Source organism: Acinonyx jubatus, chromosome B3 (genome assembly GCF_027475565.1).
Source record: "Acinonyx jubatus isolate Ajub_Pintada_27869175 chromosome B3, VMU_Ajub_asm_v1.0, whole genome shotgun sequence".
Classification (NCBI taxonomy): domain Eukaryota; kingdom Metazoa; phylum Chordata; class Mammalia; order Carnivora; family Felidae; genus Acinonyx; species Acinonyx jubatus.
Window position 1 is genome coordinate 21,010,855 of NC_069386.1, and position 20,491 is coordinate 21,031,345.

At 42.4% G+C, this 20,491-nt stretch overlaps 1 protein-coding gene across 6 annotated transcripts in view; it reads left to right on the forward strand.

The window, feature by feature from the left end:
- The first annotated feature begins 1,361 nt into the window (after nucleotides 1-1,361).
- FAN1 (FANCD2 and FANCI associated nuclease 1) overlaps nucleotides 1,362-20,491 on the forward strand; it is a 33,570-nt gene continuing 14,440 nt past the window's right edge. For 5 of the 6 annotated variants that reach the window (XR_003423239.2, XM_027067893.2, XM_027067894.2 and 2 more), the window contains exons 1-6: nucleotides 1,362-1,490; nucleotides 1,953-3,368; nucleotides 5,309-5,449; nucleotides 7,562-7,763; nucleotides 13,133-13,366; nucleotides 18,498-18,629. Coding sequence is in view for 5 of the 6 variants with exons in the window: in XM_027067893.2 (XP_026923694.2) it covers nucleotides 2,105-3,368; nucleotides 5,309-5,449; nucleotides 7,562-7,763; nucleotides 13,133-13,366; nucleotides 18,498-18,629 (1,973 nt within the window). In the remaining variant the exon portion in view is untranslated. Of the gene's footprint in view, nucleotides 1,491-1,621; nucleotides 1,779-1,952; nucleotides 3,369-5,308; nucleotides 5,450-7,561; nucleotides 7,764-13,132; nucleotides 13,367-18,497; nucleotides 18,630-20,491 lie in introns of those variants that run through there. The other variant, XM_015081948.3, reaches the window with a different exon arrangement.

The following is a 20,491-nucleotide window of genomic DNA, read 5'->3' on the forward strand; positions in this document are numbered from 1 at the left end:
TCTCAAGTATTCACTGCCTTACTTCCTTCAAGTCTGCTCAAAGATTACCTTTTCTGTGGAGCCTTTCCTTACCACTCTTTCATACTGTAATTCTCATCTCCGTCCTCACCCTGATGTTCCCAGTTTTTTCTTCGAAGTTCTCCTCCTTAATTCTCTACATTATTTATTGTTTTGTCTTTCTTCACCAGAATATATTCTCCATGAAGGCAGGGGATTCCCCCCACCCCCTATTCCTCATTTCTGTTCGCTGCCATATTTTGAGCATCAAGAAAATGAGGTAGGCACTTAATACATATTTGTTGGTGAATTCCCTATTCATGTTCCTTTTCTCTTTGACTTGTTCATTTATCCATATTCATTCGATACGTATTTACAGAGTAATTACACAGTGCTGACCACTGTGGAGAGCACTGGTAAAGGACCACACTGGTAAAGTGGCCCCTGTACTCAGAAATTTCTGCTTACGTTCTGGGTCATTCATGGGGATGCTGGAACCAGCTGGTAACCTTGCTGAAGAGCTGAGTGATACACTTTATCTTTCAGTTACCAATTTCTGTTGTTAAATATCTAATTTTTTTTCAAAAAATTTTAACATTTATTTATTATTAAGAGATAGAGACAGAGCATGAGCATGGGAGGGGCAAAGAGAGGGGGAGACACAGAATCCGAAGCAGGCTCCAGGCTCAGAGCTGTCAGCACAGAGTCCAACACGGGGCTCAAACCCATGAGCCTCGAGATCATGGCCTGAGTCGAAGTCGGATGCTTAACCGACTGAGCCACTCAGGCGCCCCGTTAAATATCTGTTATTATACATTTAACTGCATGGCTTCACAATTAAACCATATGAAAAACGGAAGTAATGAACACCCCGAATTCACTGCTCCCTAACGACTTGACTTCGTTTTATTGTTCCTTTGCTCTGGAGGTTATTCACATCTAGCAAGGCGGCGAGCAGCTCATCTTTGGGAATGCCCAGCTACTGAGCCCACAGCGCGAACTCGCGGGCGCCCGGTCGGTGGAGCCCCCGTGTGCATCTGCTCCCAGCAAGCCCCTTCTGACGCTGAGCGCGGCCCCTACGGGCAACCTTCCCAACGACTGAGGCCAGGGGCTCCCTCCGAGTGCACGTGCAGGGGTCTCCAGGCGTGGAGACCGCTCGTCTCCACGGCTCGGCTAGACTCGGTCACTCTGGATGGAAGGAGCCTTTAACCTGGAAGGAAAGAGGGATCGATCACTCGGGCCTCCACTTGCCGAGCCTATGGCGAGCCGAGATGCGGGGATCGGCTGGGAATGCCTGGGCGCGCGGAGCCCGGTGGGAGGAGTGGGGTGGCCGGCCGGGGTCGCCGGCAGGCCGGCGCGCGGGAGGTGGCTAGGGGCGGCGGGGAGGGAGGGCGAAAGAGGGCGACAGGGCGGGCACCTTGGCGGAACCCAGGTGCGCGTCCCACGTGCGCGCACGCGGCCCCAGTGGGATCGTCCTCCCCCGAGCCTCAGAGGTGCGGTGGCCATAGCTGCGCGGGAGACCCATGCGTGTTGACAGATGTCTGTGACTTGGAGGTGGGGGGGGGGGGGGCGCGGTGGAGTTTCTCCGTGCAGGGCAGTGAGGCCGGAATGACTCCGGGGATCGGGGAGACAGGCATTCTCTGGCCCGGAAAAAGCCACTGATGCAGTAGTTTTCAAAGGGGGATCTGGAATAGTCAAATTTTCCCTTTTAAAAAATGGGTAATTTTAGATCTTAAGTCTGAGAAAATATCCCTGCGGAGCCTACTGCCGTCATTTTATGGGTAAGGGTCACACGGAGATTGCGTGTAGAGCTGGGAGTAGAGCCTTGGGTCTTCTGTCCCAAGCCCAGGATTTTCCTTATCTCAAGGGATACTGCCATTGCACGTTTTACTGTTTTCCACTCTGTTGTTGAATTCATTAAAGTGTTTTTAATCCACATGTGTTTTATTTTGTAGGAAGAAGAAATTGACTAAATGAAAAACATGAAGCCAAATAGAATCCCCCCTTGTATTGTTTCAAGACAGGGAAGTAAAAGTAAACCATTGTTGTCTTTTTCCAGTGATATCCTGGGTTTTATTACTGGAAACACCGAGTTTTTCTAATACTCATGATGTCAGAAGGGAAAGCTCCTGCGAAGAAAAGACCTCGTAGAAGTTTATCAGCCAGTAAAACTAAAACAAAAGAATGTAACTCTATTATTTCATTTTTTAACAATGCACCACCTGCTAAGCTTGCCTGCCCTGTTTGTAGTAAAATGGTGCAGAGATATGACTTAAACCGGCATCTTGATGAAAAGTGTGCTAACAATGATGACATCACTCCAGTTGATCAGAGGCATGTTGACTTAACAAATTCACATGTGCCTACAGTAGATTTAACCAATATTGTCTTAGAAGATGTAATGCCAGGAAAGTTGTCACCATTAAAGATAAGTTTAACCCCTGACCAAAGTGATTCAGCAAACATGGGCATAAAACAGCAGACCAGCCCCTACTTTAAAAATAATGATGATTTGGGGTGCAAAAATCAAGATAAGCTGAGACATCATAATGTGAAAGTCATTACTTTGGGAAGCCTGTCATCTAAATTGTCCAGAAGATACACAGAGGCTAAAAGAGCAATAGATAAGAATGAGGAATTTGCCAATAAGAGTCCACAGAGTTCCTCATCCACAGTGGTTAGGACCCTGGTTGATAACTGTTCAGAGACTGAGGACAAGGATCAAATTTTGGAGAACAGTTCTCAAAAGGAAAATGTGTTTGCCTGTGATTCTCTTAAGGAGCGGAGTACACCTGAACATACTGTAGAAGGCACAAAAATAATGGAAGCTGAAAGCCAAACGGCTACCCAGGAATATGAGAGATCACCCCTTGGCCCTGCCTTCTCAGATAATGCTGCTATGTTATTTTCACCAGATTTAACTCTTGGGAATACATTGAAGTCTACTTCAGAGCACAGTCTTGCAAAGTGGGAGAGCATCAAAGGAGTAGGTAATCAAGATGTTGAAAAATGTGAGGCAGGTAGTTGTGAAGAAGTGAAAGTGACTGTTGCTTCAGAAACTAAAACACAGTTGTCAAATTGGGAGGCAAAGTCTGATAGTTCTACACATGATGATTCTAAAGGGCATAACATCCAGTACCTTTCTCCGGAAGGTGACAGTGACTTAAAGAATGAAATCACTTGCGGAATTCCTTTGGAGCAGGGGTCAAGCTGTGATGTTCCTGGTAAAACAATTACAGTACCACCAAGTCATCCTTACTACCTTCGGAGTTTCCTCGTGGTGCTGAGAGCTGTATTTGAGAATGAAGAAGATAGGATGCTCTTTGATGAACATGAGAGGGGAATTGTAACTAAATTTTATCAATTATCAGGTATCAGCTCGTGTGCTTTCAAGTTTTTGTTTTCCATTTGCTGGCCTGATTTGGGCAGTAACCTAATGACCACAAGGAGTCAGTGTGGTTCTGTGAGTCCTCTGGGAATGCTCCTGGGAATCAGCCAGCCACAAGGTTTGAGAAGAACATGCATGAAAAAGAGATTTTGTGTCCGGTGATGTCTGCTTCTGCAGTATCATCCTTACAAGCTGTAATTTGGTTATAATGGAAGCATCTGTTTTTCCTTTATATGTATATATGATGGTAATAAAACAGCCTTTTCCAGGTTAAAAAAAAATACCTTTGTGACTTAGAAAAGTATACTTTGCTTTTGAGCATGTAATCAAGCTTACTTTAGGTTGTTTTATTGTTTTTACACACCATTTTCTCAAAACTGAAGTAAAATACAGGAAAGAACAAACCAAAGTATATTAAGGCTTATTTTTTCCTTCAATTTTAGGTTTTTTGACTCTGCCTTTTAAGGTCAGGGTGTGGAGGAATTGGAAACTTTCAGGCTAAATTGGTGCATTTAAAAATAATGGTCTATGCCTCAGTTCCTTGGCAGCCAGTGGTGGCTCTGAGCCGATAGTGCACATTTGGAGCAAAAGCCACCCTTGTAGCATTGCTAATCCAAAGGGCCATGATGGCTTTATGGAACTGAGTCCCTTCTGAGGTAGGAAACGCTTACTTGGGAGCTACACTGACCTCCCATAATTTGTAGTCAGGTTTGACTCTTCAGTAGAGTTAAAAAAAAAATCTTAAACATTGCCAGGAATGTTCAAGAGAAGGGTTTTTGTTTTAAATGCACACAATGGAATTACGGTATTCTTAGTATTGCTTTGACATGCGAGTAATACTTCTCTAGGCACAGTTGCATTAATTATCCTCACAGCCTCCATCTCTACTTATGCTGTCCTCACCAGAACATGGGCATAAATGACACCACATTGACTCTTTGTCCATGGAAGTTACAGATCTTTAGTTGGGTGCTGGTTGTATTCATGTGAGCATTTGAGTAGTCCATGGCTCTGTGCTTCTGTATAATTGAGAAAAATGAATAGTTCCCTGAATGGAATTTCTTCAGATTCTTGTGTATGGCTCCCCACAGAGAATAATCTTCAGTGTCTCTGTGTGAAAATAAGTACTGCTAATTGAATTTTCCTCTTTAAGGAAAAAAAGGGGGTGGGGAGTTGAAGATTTAAGAAATACAGTTACACCATTTTAGAATTGGCAGAAATTTGAAGATAATCCAGATAATAGGACAACTGACCAGGTTAATTAAATAACTTGGCCAAGATCACCAAGTTAGAGATGGCTGCCCTACCAATGCTAGACGAATTTTGAAAATCTTTTCAGATTATTTTTAGCCAACGATAGAATTGTTCATATTAAGCTGAAAGCGGAGGATAAAATAACTGGAATTCTGGGTAGGGCTTCTCTGATGAAGTAAAAATGTTGGTGGCTAGACAATGGGAAACCTGGTACTTAGAAGTTTTAAAACAGCCAATAACCATGACCAACTTTGGAGATTTTTTGTTGTTTATACACCAATCATCGAATGCCTCATCTTGTTTAATCTTTTCAGCAACATTGGGAAGATGGTGTTATTGCCCCATCCCACCCCCACTTTTTTAACAGAAGAGAAAATGGAGTCTCGGTAAGGTTCATAGATTTGTATAATTCAGAAGTGGCAGAGCTGGTCCCATCCTGGGTATTCTTATTGTCCCATGGTGGCAGGCACACAGGACAAGGAGACATCTCCATGGGGACTTCTATATGAAATAAATTGTATCTTCCAAAGGAAGAAAAAGATGTTCTTGGGCGATCAGTTGAGTAAGCCTAAGTGTATTTCTAATAGAATATGTTGTATTCAGTTTTAAAAAGTGAATGTTTGTGTGTTGTTTTGAGAAGAGAGAGAATTTTCACGACTTTTCTTGCAGCTAGTGGTCAGAAGTTATATGTAAGACTTTTTCAACGTAAATTTGGCTGGATTAAGATGAATAAATTGGAATATGAAGAGATTGCTCCTGACTTAACACCTGTGATTGGAGAACTGCAGCAAGCAGGCTTTCTGCAGACAGGTATGATTAGTCAAAGGAAATGTAAGATGGAAATATGACACGAATAACTAAGTTTCTGCAGAATGATGGTGATACCAGGATGGTGTCATCTCCTGGTTGGTGCCTGGTAAATAGTACTTTTTTTTTAATTGAATTTTTAACCTTAGGACAACAGATTATTCATGTTAAAGCCATTCTTAGCCCGTGTGAAGACCACTGTTGTTTTCTTGGCTGTTTCGTATTTAGGACGGTGAAGTCCTCTCTGGATAGATAGGTGGCCGTGGGCCGCTGAAGAAAGTCATCCCTTCTCAACTCTCACCTTCCAGCAAGAATCTGACTCATTCAGATGCCTTATCTTTGTGATAGAATAAAGCTGGTTTGCTTGAAGTTAATATTGCCTCTAAAAGTTTCATCTACCCCTACACGCACGCATATACAGCTCTTATAGTTTATAAGTTGATTGCCTCAGAAGTTCATTGACTTAGGCCTATGAGACTATTAGATAACTGTGGTTGTCTTGTCAGTAGATTCATTAAGCACCTACCTGTACTGAATGCAGTGTTGTACTGGAAACGTAGGTGGAGGAAGAATGTGAGTCTTCAGTAGTTGCTGACAGTGTAGACTGAAATAAGCAAATCAAGCCAAAGCCAGGTGGTTTCTGTGTGGTGGTTTGTAGTGGAGAGCAGTTAGTAAAGTGAGGTTAGGTGATGTGGCGGGCCTGGGGGACGGCATAGATGCTCAGTGAAGAGGCTTGAACGTGAAGGATTAGGCAGTGGGACTCGGACCCCTGCTTGGAGCACTGCTTCCTACCCATCAGTGCCATAGTGTCACCTGGGAGCTCCTGTCCCCACCTGGAGGATTTGATGCAGATTCATAAATCCACAAGTTTAACAGGCATGCCAGGTAACCGCTGCAGGTGAGGCTTGACTTACCTTTAAACGACCTTTAGGCAACAAAACCAGAACCCTCGTGGCTCACTTTTGCACTCAGTCAAGTCCAAGTTTTGCCCTCGATCTGCACAACCCTGTGGAACCTGGCTCTGACTGCCCCTCCTGCTCTGTCATGGCCACAGAGCGCCCCTCGGTGTTCTTCAGCATGCTGAGTGCACTCCTCTTTCAGAGCCTTGTACTTGCTGCCACACGGCTCATTTCATCCAGCTGTGCTCTGTGTCACGTCATCAGACATTTGCCTGACCACTTGCTCCCTGCCATGTTTGCTTTGCCATAGCCAGTTTTATTTTCGTTATAACCGTTATCCCCACCTGACATGCATACTTGCTTATTATGCTAGGAGCTGAGCTCCTTGTGGACCAGGACTTGTTTTGGTCATTGTAGTGTGCCCTGGGCCATAGAAGATTACTTGGCATGCAGTGTACACCCACTAAGTACTTGCTGAGTGGAGGAAAAAGGCACTGCCCTAAGCTGTAAATGCCTAGAAGGCAGATACCAGCCAAGTCTGATTCAGCTGCATCCTGGGTCTAGGGTGATGTCTGGGGCCTATAATAGCAGACATATCCATGTATGTTGAGTGAGTGAATCCATGAAGAGGCCTGTGGGGAGGGAGGAGAGTTGATGGTCAGCTTTGGGAGAGGTCCATTTGAAGGGTTTGTAATCCGAGAGCAAATATACCAGTGAGTTTTTAAGGAGAATGTGCAAGCTATAATGGCTGTCCATATGTGTCTTTATTTTATTTTCCTTTGTTTTTTTAGTGAGAAATTCTATTAATTTATAACTGTTATGAGGTATCTATTTTCCATATTCTTTTTTTTGTGTGTGTTTATTTTGAGAGAGAGCATGTGTGCATACGTGCAAGGGGTGGCAGGAGGAGGGGCTGAGAGGTAGGGAGAGAGAATCCCAAGCAGGCTCCAGGCTGTCAGCACAGAACCTCACAAACCATGAGATCATGACCTGAGCTGAAATCAAGAGCCAGACGCTTAACCAACTGAGCCACCCAAGTGCCCCTCTATATTTTTTAATAATTGCTTTGGCAAACTAATTACAATTTCTGCAGTAGAATTCCATTATATTTGCATATAACTAAGCTTCATTCTTCTTAAAGTAAATAGAGCTAGAAAATAGTAAAATTCCTTAAAACTATGTTTAACTTTTTTTCTCTTTTTTAAATCCATTTCAGAGTCTGAGTTGCAAGAACTCTCTGAAGTGCTTGAACTGCTTTCTGCTCCTGAACTAAAAACCCTGGCCAAGACCTTCCACTTAGTGAATCCCAATGGACAGAAACAGCAACTCGTGGACACCTTTCTCAAATTGGCCAAACAGCCTTCAGTCTGCACTTGGGGAAAAAATCAGTCTGGAATCGGTGCCGTGATTTTAAAAAGGTTTTGTTGACCGTCATAACAATAAAAGCATTTAAAATGTTGATAGCACATATTAACTTATTATAACAGTACATTTTTTCAAAATATAATTACTTGTTTCAGTTGCAGTTAGATTAAGAAGTCAAAAGAGTATTACAAGGGTTATTACAATAGCCTGGATTCTTTCTTGGTTTATTATTTATAATTCTTGTAGTACTATATTTGGAGCAAGAAATTTCTAGGACCAAGAAAAATTAGGAGGCAATAGGCCTTTAGTAAATTCTAGTATTTTATTATTCAAGAAAAATGCAGTTTTGGCTGCTGTTCCTACAGGATTTAAGGGTAAACTATTCAGTCAAATATTTATTTTAGTCAACTTTTTATTGAAGTGTAATCTGTCAGTCTTAATATGCAACTATTTTTGAGTTTAGACATAAAATTTACTAAAAACTGTGGTTTGTTTCTTTTTTTTTTTTTTAATTTTTTTTATTTTGAGAGAGAGAGAGAGAGAGAAAAGGAGAGCATGGGTGGGCATGAGTTAGAGAGGGGCAGAGACAGAGAGAGAGGGAGAGAGAATCCCAAGCAGGCTCCATACTACCAGCACAGAACCCAACGTGAGGCTTGATGTCATGAACTATGAGTCTATGACCTGAGCTGAAATCAAGGGTTTGATGCTTAACTGACTGAGCCACCCAGACACCCCTCTTTAGCTTTTGTGACAACCTTGAACTGTTTCAGTTTGGGAAAAATGTGAAAACTTTAAGAATTTCTTCTGCTCACATGATCTATAAAATACAACTATAATAACTTTAGTCTGGGAGTCCACTGTTCTGGAATTGTTGAGGATGAAGTGAGTGATGCTTTTGAAAATACTTTAAAACAGTGTCAGTGTTATTTATTTTGTATAATATATATGTTGTGTGTATCTGAATACACACAAAGATATACATGTGCTTGTGCACAGGTAACTTTCAGCTGTTACTTGCCAAGAGCCCATCTTTGTTGGGAAGATATTATAAATACTACTCTTTTATAAAACATAGGTATAAAAAATTATTAAGAAAATTATCACTACTAACACTTCAAAAAGTTTATACTGTATCTTTTTAAAAAAATATTTTAATTATGTATTTAGAGTTAATTGGCTTTAAGATCCACATGGTTGTAGTATGTTAAATCTCTTCAAAGTCCTTTCTTTTTAAGTTGTTTTTAAAGTTTTTATTTTACTTCCAGTTAACACAGTATTATATAAGTTTCAGGTGTACAATAGAGTGATTCAGTACTTCTATACAACACCCTCTGGTGCTCATCACAAGTGCCCTGTTTAATCCCCATCACATATTTAACCTATCCCCACACTTCCCTTCTCTCTGGTAACCATCAGTTTGTTCTCTGTAATTAAGAGTCTGTTTCTTGATTTCTCCTCCCTCTTATTTTTTTCCCTTTGCTCACTGTTGGTTTTATTTCTTAAATTTCATGTATGTGTGAAATGACATGGTATTTGTCTTTTCTGGCTGAATTATTTCACTTATCATTATACTCTCTGGCTGTATCCACATTGTTGCAAATGGCACAATTTCATTCTTTTTATGGCTGAATAATATTCCATTGTATACATATACCACATCTTTATTCATTCATTAGTTGATGGACACTTGGACTGCTTCCATAAGTTGGCTGTTGTAAATGATGCTTCAATAATCACCAGGGCACATATGTCCCTTCAAATTAGTATTTTTGTATTCTTTGGGTAGATACCTAGTAGTGCAGTTGCTGGATCCTCCTCTAGTTCTATCTTTAACTTTTTGAGAAACTTCCATACTCTGTTCCAGAGTGGCTGCACTACTTTGCATTCCCACCAGCAGTGCAGGAGAATTTACCTTTCTCCACATCCTTGCCAACACCTGTTGTTTCTTGTGTTGTTGATTTCAGCTGTTCTGACAGGTGTGAGGTGATAGCTCATTGTAGTTTTCTTTTTTTTTAAGTTTATTCACTTATTTTGAGAGAGAGAGCAAGTAGGAAAGGGGCAGAGAGAGGGAGAGAGAAAGAATACCAAGCAGGCTCCACACTGCCCGCGCAGAGCCCGATGTAGGGCTTGAACTCACAAAACCGTGGTGTCATGACCTGAGCTGAAACCAAGAGTCAGACGCTTAACTAAGCCACCCCAGTGCCCACTCCTTGTAGTTTTGATTTGCATTTCCCTGATGGTAAGTGATGATGAGCATCTTTTCATGTGTCTGTTGGCCATCTGAATGTTTTCTTTGGAGAAATGTCTGTTCATATCTTCTGTTCATTTTTAAATTGGATTATTTATTTTTTGGGTATTGAGTTTTGTATGTTATTTATGGATTTTGGATACTATTTGATATGACATTTGCAAATATCTTCTCCCATCCCATAGATTGTCTTTTAGTTTTGTTGATTATTTCTTTTGCTGTGCAGAAGTTTTTTATTTTGATGTAGTCCCAATAGTTTATTTTTGCTTTTGTTTTCCTTGCCTCAAGAGACATAACTAGTAAGAAGTTGCTACAGCCAATGTCAAAGGGGTTACTGCCTGTCTCCTCTAAGGTTTTTATGATTTCCTGACTCACATTTAGGTCTTTAATCCATTTTGAATTTATTTTCATGTATGGTGTAAGGAAGTGGTTTCATTTTTTATTCTTCTGCGTGTTGCTGTCCAGTTTTCCCAACACCATTTGTTGAAGAGACTGTTTTCCATTGGATATTCTTTCCTGCTTTGTCAAGATTAATTGACCATATCATTGTAGGTTTATTTCTGGATTTTCTGTTCTATTGATCTACGTGTCTATTTTTGTGCCAGTACCATACTGTTTGGATTACTACGGCTTTGTCGGTGCCTGGCTGGCTCAGTTGGTAGAGCATGGGACTCTTGATCTCGGGGCTGTGAGTTCAAGACCCACATTCGGTGTAATGTAATGTAACTCGGACCCAGGCTCCGAGCTGTCAGCACAGAGCCCAATGTGGGGCTCGAACTCACAAGCTGTGAGATCATGACCCGAGCCGAAGTCAGATGCTCAACTGACTGAGCCACCCAGGCGCCCCGGGTTCTACAGACTTTTAACAATATTTGTTCTTCCAATCCATGGGCATGGAATGTCTCTTCAGTTTCTTTTATCAGTGTTTTATAGTTTTCAGAGTACAGGTCTTTCACCTCTTTGGTTAGGTTTATTCCTAGGTACCTTATTATTTTTGGTGCCATTGTAAATGAGGTTGTTTTCTTAATTTCTTTCTGTTGCTTCATAACTGTTATATAGAAATGCAGCAGATTTCTGTACATTGATTTTGTATCCTGCATTCTAAATCCTTTCTATAATTGCATTCATTATATATTTTTTGTTAACCTTATATAACATTTTATAAGTAAGTGAACATTAAAATTAGCAAGCAACACTCTCAGTATAAGCACTAAGCATATGAACAGAAATAAAAGAAATAAGGTTAACTTTTTTTTTTATTCCTAACTTTGGACTTGTAGGAAGGAGCATAAGATTCTCAAGGCTATTTTAGTTGTACTAAAATCACTGTCCTTCAAGACTGTACTTTATTTCTTCATTTTGTTTTAGAGCCTTGCACTGGGATCTGTCTCTGACAGCCCCATGTGAGGGCAGTGTTTTGTTATCTTACTCTGCTGTTATTATGAAGAAACAGAAAAAGGCGCATCATTTACACTTTCTTCATCCCAGTAGATAATCACTGTTCATTTTACCATGTTTTATGGTTCCTTCTGAACTCGGAGACTTGGCTGACTGCATTGCTGGGGCTCTGAATGAAGATGGAGGAATTGGACTCTTTTTATTAGTCTCTGTGGATGAGTGGTTCTCAATTAAATGGTGGTGTGATAAGAATCTCACCCCTGTCCCCTCATGCCTCTGGTGGTGGCATTGATTCCTACAACACCCCTAGAGATGCAGCACTTCTTTTAGGTTAATAGCTTCTGGGGAGTGACTTTGTTCTCCAGGGAACATCTGGAGGTATTTTTGATTGTCGTGATGAAGAGGGAAGTGGGTGCTGCTAGCATTTAGTGAGGCCAGTGATGCTGCTGAGTATCCTGTAATGAATACCCTCCTCCTATAACAGCGCCCTCCTCCCCAGCAAAGAATTGCTGTGCCCAGATCTCGATAGTGCCAAGTTTGAGAAACGTTGATCTATTTTTTTTTAATGTTTATTTATTTATTTTGAGAGAGAGCGTGAGTGTGCATGTGGGAGGGGCAGAGAGAAAGGGGAGAGAGAATCCCAAGCAGGTTCAGTACTATCAGCACAGAGCCTGATGTAAGGCTCGATTCCATGAACCATGAGATCATGATCTGAGCTGAAATCAAAAGCCAGATGCTCAACCAACTGAGCCAACTGAGCCACCCAGGTGCCCTGAGAAACACTGTTCTAGATGGTATCCAAGTTGTGAGAGCTAGAGGGTCCATGTGGCCCTGAATTTAATTCAGACCTCCAAACCTACCTTGAAGGCATCCAGAATCAAACCAGGATTTACAGCGGTTACCCTGGAGTGGAGATGCCTCTGGACCACTTTGCACACACAGAACAGCACCAAATCTTGGTACCACTTCTTGGTGCATGAAAATATGCTGCCTAACCAATAGCCTTTGATAATGACATTTTGTTTTATTTTTTCAAATTTTTAAAAAAGTAATCTCTGTGTCTAACATGGGGCTCAAGCTCACAACCCCAAAATCAAGAGTTGCATGCTCTACTAAGCTAGCCAAGCACCCCAATAATGACATTTAAAAAAAAATAACTATTATTTAGTCTGAATTGTCACTTGTCAAGAAGTGAAAATTGCTCATGTCAGATAGGTAATACTTTTATGAGTTTTCCTGGTATTTCACACATTGATGACCAGTGTAAACCCTGTCTTGCCCTTTTATTGAGCCAAACCATGTGTGAAACTATTTGGAGATAACATTTTATTTAATCTTCACCATGTCCCTAGGTAGGCTCTGAGCCAAGAGAGGTTAAATTATGCTCCAAAGTCACACAGCTGGAAGTGGTAGATTTGTTTTAGCTTAGAATAATGAATGCAACTTATCTTTATTTTATCTAAAAGTAATTTGTAGGGGCGCCTTGGTGGCTCAATTGGTTAGGCATCCGACTCTGGATTTCAGTTCAGGTCATGATCTCAATGTTCATGAGTTTGAGCCATGTGTCAGGCTCCATACTGTCAATGTGGATCCTCTCTCTGTGATTCTCTCTCTCTGCCCGTCCCACACATGCGTGCTCCCTCTCTCACAAAATAAATAAACTTAAAAAAAAAGTATAAAAAATGAATGTTAATAGATGAGAATAATTTGTAAAATCTAACATCCAAATGCTTGTAAAAATACCAGAAATTTATTTCTATGTTGTACATTTTTCAGAGCTAAAGATTTGGCAGGAGAGTCACTGAGAGTCTGTAAAGGCCCTCGGGCTGTGTTTTCCCGGGTCTTGCTGCTATTTTCATTGACGGACTCCATGGAAGACGAGGAAGCTGCCTGTGGTGGTCAGGGACAGCTTTCTACTGTGCTTTTGGTCAATCTTGGCCGAATGGAGTTTCCTAGGTACACCATCAATCGGAAAACCCAAATCTTCCAAGATAGAGATGATCTCATCAGGTAAGATGGTATTAACTCATTATAATAGCTGTGTGACTGAGTGTATGTAAAAGGTTTTATTATTATTATTTACCAGTTACAGTAGAAACAGAAGTCAATAGCCAAAACAGTTTTTGAAGTTTTTTGCTTTTGTTATCCTTCTGTCCCACTTGTATACGTTTCTAAGACTATAAGGAGAATGTATAAACATACCTAGATTAAGGTTGCCAAAACCAATGAGCTTTGAGTTAGAAACTTTTCCCTGGCTTATATTCCCAAATAGCTTTGGCAGGACACATTTTGTAAATACAGATATTTGAACAAACCTGCCTTGTGAATATCTTGTTGGTTCGAACAAGGCTGAAGATGAATGTTTTCATGTAATAATGACTTAGATAAAGTGAATACTAACTTGTGTGCTGTATACTTGAATCACACACATGATAGTTTAGAAATTGTCACTGATGTATTTTGGTACATGGACTCAGTGAATGTTTGGTTTGACTGGCCATAGAAGGTTTTGGTAAAGAGTGGTATATAGGTCTTAGAGGAAAAAAAAAAATACTTAGATTTCCTTAAAAAAAAAAAAAACCATCACTTAACAAGAAAAATTAATTCGAATTCCTAAAATGGCACTTTTGATTCTTAAGATTTATGCCTCAGATGTAACTGAAATAGATTCTGATCTCTGATTGCAGGAGAGTTGGTTATGTGTTGTCTAATGTGTGCTTTAAAAAATAATTTATTGAGGGGGCAGCTGGGTGGTTCAGTTGGTTTAGCATCTGACTCTTGATTTCTGCTCAGGTCATGATCTCAAGGTCTGTGCAGACAATGCGAAGCCTACTTGGTGCTCTTTCTGCCTGTTTCTCTGCCCCTCCCCTGCTTGTGCTTTCTCTCTCTCAAATAAACATTTAAAAATATTAAAAAAATAATTTACTGAAATTATTGAATCAAAGCAGCATCAGTGTAAACTTATTCCAGCCCAGTTTGCTTAGCTCTCAGGAAGCTCACTGTCTTGTTGGTGTTTGATTGGAATAAAATCTTCTAATAAGAGTATTTCCTTACTCTGGTTTGAGTTGTCCCATGTCTTTTACCTTTTCATTTTTAGTGACTTGCTGCTGTTCTCTTTCGTGAGACTGTGTATGCTGAAACTAAGTTCCAGTCTCTCTGTACTAATGACCTATAAGACCATTCTTTGCCTCAGTTTCTTCATCTGTGAACAGGGAGAATAATAGTGTATTCCTCCAGATCTGTGTTAATACATGTAAAGTGCTTAGTCCTTGGTCCCTGGGGATTGCTTAATATGTCCTAGTATTATCATTGTCCTTATTACTGGTATATCTAAGGGAGATTACTTTTTAGTTCTATGATTGACATAACCATGGTTGACAAGTTCAAAAGTGGGGGAGCTAGGGTGAAAAACCATCCTAGATTCTTGTGAGAAAGTAGGTATCCTGTAAATAAAAAAAATAATTAAAACTTCTTTTGTTATGCAAAGGACATTAGCATGTTAATGAAATTGGATTTAACTGACTTCAGGAATGGTAATTATATAATACCTGGTGATATGATACCTAGTCTGAGAAATCTTTTTGGCCACCTTGGTACTTAAAATAATTTATCCTGTCTTTTCTTTTTTCTCATTTATTCAACATATATGAGTTGATTGTTGAGTACCTATTATGAGCCTCGGTGGTGGGGTTACAACATGATCAGATGGGGTTTTGCCTCCATGGGGTTATGTTTTCCTAGGGGAGATAGAAAATAAGAATAATTGTAGCATGTGAAAAGTGCTTTGATGATTGAGGGGTTGGCCGGGGAAGTTCTGCTTTGCAGAGAAAGTGCCCCTGGAGAGGTAACATTTGGATTGAGACTCAAGATTGAGGGGGAGCCAGCCATGCAGGGAGCATGTGCAACAGGCCCTGAGGCAGGAGCCAACTTGTTGAGTCAGAGAAACTCAGAAGACTTCTGTGGCCACAGCCCCAGGGGCAGTAGTGCAAGCCCCAGAGGTCAGACAGGAATGCAGAGCTGGGGATGCTCAGCCTCAGAAGCCCTATGGACAGACTCAGTCATGCTCTCTGAGCAGTGGGCAGCCATTGAAGAGGTTATGGCAGGGGAGTGATCTGTTTCATATTTTCTGAAAGCATCCTGTGGAGTAGCGGGTGGAAGGAAGCCAGGGAAGCTACGAGAAGGCTGACTAACTTGGTGGCCTAGGCGAAGGTCTTGACTGGTGGCAGTGGCAGTGAGGTGAATGGGTGAGATATTTTGGAAGGATAAGCGACAAGCCTTGATTATGGTTATGACTAGATACAGTGGGAGAATCACGGAGGGCTCTAGTGTTCTGACTCGGCTGGTGGTACCCTCGATGAGCTGGGGATTGGGAGAGAGGCGGTGGGAAGGATGGCAGTGCTGGGAGGAGAGCGGTGTTTGGGATGCCCGCTAGCCGTTCAGGTGAGGCTGTGAGCATTTGGAGTCACTGCATGTGGACGGTGTTGGAAGCCATGGAGCTGGATAGACCCCTCAGGGGTAAGAGGAGGAAGGGGCCGTGGCAGCCAGCGTTTGTCAGGTGGAGTGGAGGAGTGTCCAGGAAAGTGGGGGGAAGATTAGGAGCACGTGTGGCATGGAAGCCTAGAGAAGAGTGTGTCAAGGAGGGGCAGTCTTGTGTCTGCAGTCACTAGGGGACTGAGTAGATGTGGAGCCGGAGGTAGAACTGTCGGATTTGGCGAGATGTGCGTAGTTGGTGGCCCGCGCAAGAGCCGCTTTAGAGGAATGTTTGGAGGGTGATGGGGATGCCAGCAGCCATTCTGGGAAGAAGGGGAGGCAGAGGATTGCTCTGAAACAGCCACTGCTGCAGTGGGGTGTGAGGGCAAGCAGTTTTGTTCTGCTGTTTTAAGGGTGGCAGATACAAGGGTGCCTGTGCACTCAAGCACTGATAACTGATGGAAAAGGAGAGGCTGCCCAGAAGGAAAAAGAGGATAGCCAGAGGGCAGAAAGCTGTGGGGAGATGGGACGGTCTGGGGTCCAGAGGGCCGGAGGGAGGGTAGATGTGTGGGCAGGGGTGAGGCTGCAGTGATGAGAACCCACGAGGGCCCCTCGAGTGGCCTCTGTCCCTGCTGGGGAGGTCTGATGGGGAAGCTTGCATGGTGAATGTGGCTGGGAAGGCAAAGGTAGGAAGGAGCAGTCCTGCAGGGCAGGCAGGGGCCAATGAGCCTGGCTCTGTGGTTTTCTTCAGCACCATTCAGGGACCTGGGCACAGGCTCACAGTGGTCAGCCTGGACACTGTGATGAGGGTGGGCCTGATGAACAATGTGAATTCACCAGCGAGTGGTGGCTGGTTGACTCCAGGTGGGGCATGGAGGCCTGCAGGACAGGACACGGTTATGGCTGGGGAAGGGGTCATGGTGGGTCTTGGCAAAGTTGGGGAATTGTTGCCATCATAAGAGAGCTGGAAGGATTGGAGGTGGAGGTCAGTGAATGAAATGCTCAAAATGAAGATATTGAGGGTGATGCAGTGCATCAGAGACAGAGGTTCAGAACAGCTGTGGTGCGGGTAGCAGAAGGGAGGTGAGTAAAGGGTTATTGGCCAGGAGGTCTTGAAACTGAGCGTGCTGTGTATCCTCACAGACATTGAAGTCACATGCCATTGTGGCTGGAGACCTGAGGCAGAGCAAGACAGAAGACAGGAGGCCAGCAGGTGCCCTCGAGAAGCATGGGCTTCCAAGGAATGGGGGCTTTCAAGGAGGGGAGAGTGATTGGGAAGCAGCTGGGAAGAAAGGTGGACTCCTCCATTTGTCTCTGGGCGGGGAGGGCTGAGAGAAGAGCCCTCCCCTGCTGGAGAGGGCTGCAGGGGGAGCTGGGAAGGAGCCTTGTTCTCCTGAGGTGGCAGGAGACACCTGGGTTGGGGGAGGGGTTGAGATGGGAGAGGTGCTGCCAGTGGGCGGTTCTGGCAGCACCAGGGAGGTGTGGATGAGAGGAGGGCTGATGACCCTTTCCAGTGACAATGAGGGGAGATGAGGCACGAGGGGGTTGGTTGGTCTCTGTGGCCTCTCGAATGTGGGGCTTGTTGAGGCCACGAGGCTGGGAGTATGGGGCCTGCTCCTGACACTCCTGGCCATGGAGGTGTTCCTGCCAGGCTGGGCCAGCCTCCAGACAGTTCTCTCTGTTGTGTTCTCCTTTCTTATAGACCTCGGGAATGTCCCATAGCATTTTATAAGAGAATTAGATCTACAAATTTGTGAGCAAGTTTTTCCATTTAGAGGCAATTTGTTTTTATTTTTATGTGAGTGCATTTGCACACAATGATAGTGCGTGCTTTTCTTTTAGGTGTGAGCCCCAAGACCATGTATGCACAGTGTCACTTGGGCAAATGTCTCTGTTTTGGGTGTATCTAAAGATGCAATGAGAAATTGTCTTTCTTCAGCTAAGTGGTTTAATAACCTGTCAGCATTGCTGTCTCCCAAAGAATGCATCTTTGGGTGGTATCACCCAAAGTCTGGCTACATCTGCCTAAATGATTAGGTTACCAGATCCACACTTTAATGTGACTTTGAAGTCACTTACTGTTTACATGGTTGCTGCCAGATTGCTGAATGAATGAGTACCAAGAATCAGAAATGATGAGCTGATGAATATTACATTTATCTATGGAACATGTTAACGTATAATACAGTGTGACTGTTTTTCTCCTCCTAGCTGGGTAGCCTGTATTCTTTTAGGTTACTTTAGGGCAGTAATATGCTGTTATTAGAATCGAATTTATTTATTTATTTATTTATTTATTTATTTATTTATTTATTTAAATTAATCTTTATTTATTTTTGAGAGAGAAAGAGAGAGACAGAGTGTGAGCAGGGGAGGAACAGAGAGAGAGGAAGACACAGAATCCGAAGCAGGTTCCAGGCTCTGAGCTGTCAGCACAGAGCCCGACGCGGGGATCGAACCCACGAACTGTGAGATCATGACCTGAGCCAAAGTCAGATGCTCAACTGACTGAGCCACCCAGGTGCCCCTAGAATCAAATTTAAATAACCCCTATATTTTCAGAAACACACTCTTACCCTTCAGAATTAGATCCTGGGGATAGGATGTGGTATTTTTTATGTAAATGTTCATTCACATTTGAAACTTGGATGGTGTGGGGCTTTTCCCCCAGATACGCAGCGGCCGCGCACATGCTGAGTGACATTTCTACTGCAATGGCCAATGGGAACTGGAAAGAAGCTAAAGAGCTCTCTCAATGTGCAAAAAGTGATTGGAACAAACTGAAAAACCACCCTTCCCTGAGGTGAGATCTTTTCTAGGTGCCTGTCAAAATTTACTTAGAATCAAGTTGTTTCAACCACTTGAGGTAATTCTCTTCAGGAAGAACTTACTCCTTTTGTTCTGTGGTCAAAGCAGCTGTGCAGTTGAATTCCCCACTTGCTTTGCATACCCCACAGTGTTGTGTGAAATAGAAGGGAATGTCTGAAAGTCTGAAGTGAATTTTAGATAACTCAGATCGCTTGCACCAGGCATTGGAGTGAACAAACAGCTTTCCATTTGCCATCTTTTTTTTAAATTGAGATATAATTGACATATAACATAGTATTTGTTTCAGGTGTACAGTATGATGATTTGATATTTATATAAATATTGCAAAATGATCATCACAGTAAGTCTAGTTAACATCCATCACCATAGTTACAAGTTTTTTTCTACTCTCTTAACAACTTTGAATTATGTAGTGCAGTCTCATTAACTATAGTCCCCATGCTGTATATTACATCCCAATGGCTTACTTACTTTATAACTGAAAGTTCGTACCTTTTAATTACCTTCACCCTTTTTGTGCACTCTCCCACCCCCTTAACTTAACCATCTTTTGGCATGTTGGCTTCTCTGAGTATTGGTCAGCTGAACTGAGATGTGGGGGAAACCCAGCATCAGGACAGAGGTGGAGTGAGCCATGCTAGATGTGTTCTTCCAATAGAAATTCAAGTAGATGTTAATCTGAAAAGGAAAACTGAATTGCATATTTTCTTCAAAAGTTCAAGTATACAGCACATGATTATTTTTTTCCCTTGATAACTGTTAAGCATACTCTGTATTTGTTAAGAAATTTTATTCCTTTGGGGCACCTGGGTGGCTCAGTCACTTAACCGACTTCAGCTCAGGTCAGGTTCGTGAGTTCGGGCCCCACATTAGGCTTTCTGCTGTCAGCACAGAGCCTGCTTCAGATCCTCTGTCCCCGTCTGGCTGCCCCTCCCCCACACGCATTCTCTCTCTCTCTCTCTCTCTCTCTCTCTCTCTCTCTCTCTCTCAATCATTTTTTTTAAAAAAGGAGATTTTATTCCTTTATTTTTACATAGGAGTGAGACAAATTTATATTATTAAATACCTCTTTCAAAAAAACATCTAGGACATAAACTGTGGGGAATAAGTTTAGGAATTCCCTGAGCCTGCACTGATGAGTTAACAAGGCATAAAGAATTACAAAGCCAGAGGATGCTCACACCCAAGTCTGGGTAAACAAGATTAGGTAAGTGGCATAGAGGGGGCGGGGCAAAGGCCCCAGTATAGAACAAAGATCTATGAGATAAACAAGATTAGGTATTCAGGGCTGAAATGCCCCCCCAATTTAGTACTATAGCAGAAAGCTGCTTTCACAGGAAGGAAGGACCAAATTAGGTTAATAGGTAAATAGGGCTATAAAGTTGCCCAGAGAGGTGCTAACAAAAGACTCAGAGGTTACATGCTCTGTCTTTCTTGTCCCCTAGACCAGTTTAGGTAAACAGAGGTGGTGCCTCACATCTGCTGTAAACAACCTTCCGCTGGGCACCAGGATTTTGTTTTATATTAACCCAAACGCCTAACCCCATGTATCTTGAAAACCCCCTTTCCCTCACGTCCATGAGTTAATGTTCACAGTTTCATTGTCCCTTTGTGCACATCCATCACCATGTTTGTAAGCCTTCTGATCCTAATAAAAACGGAGCAAGGACCCTAATGGCTTCCCATTAGCTATCTCTCACATTTTAATCCTGTGTCCCGCTTTCTTGCTCAACAAGAGAGAACTCTAGACCCAGAGTCTACGACAATAAACTTCATACAGAAATACTAATGACTTAAAAACCATTGCCAGGAAAATGGCCTTTAAAGCTAAAAAAA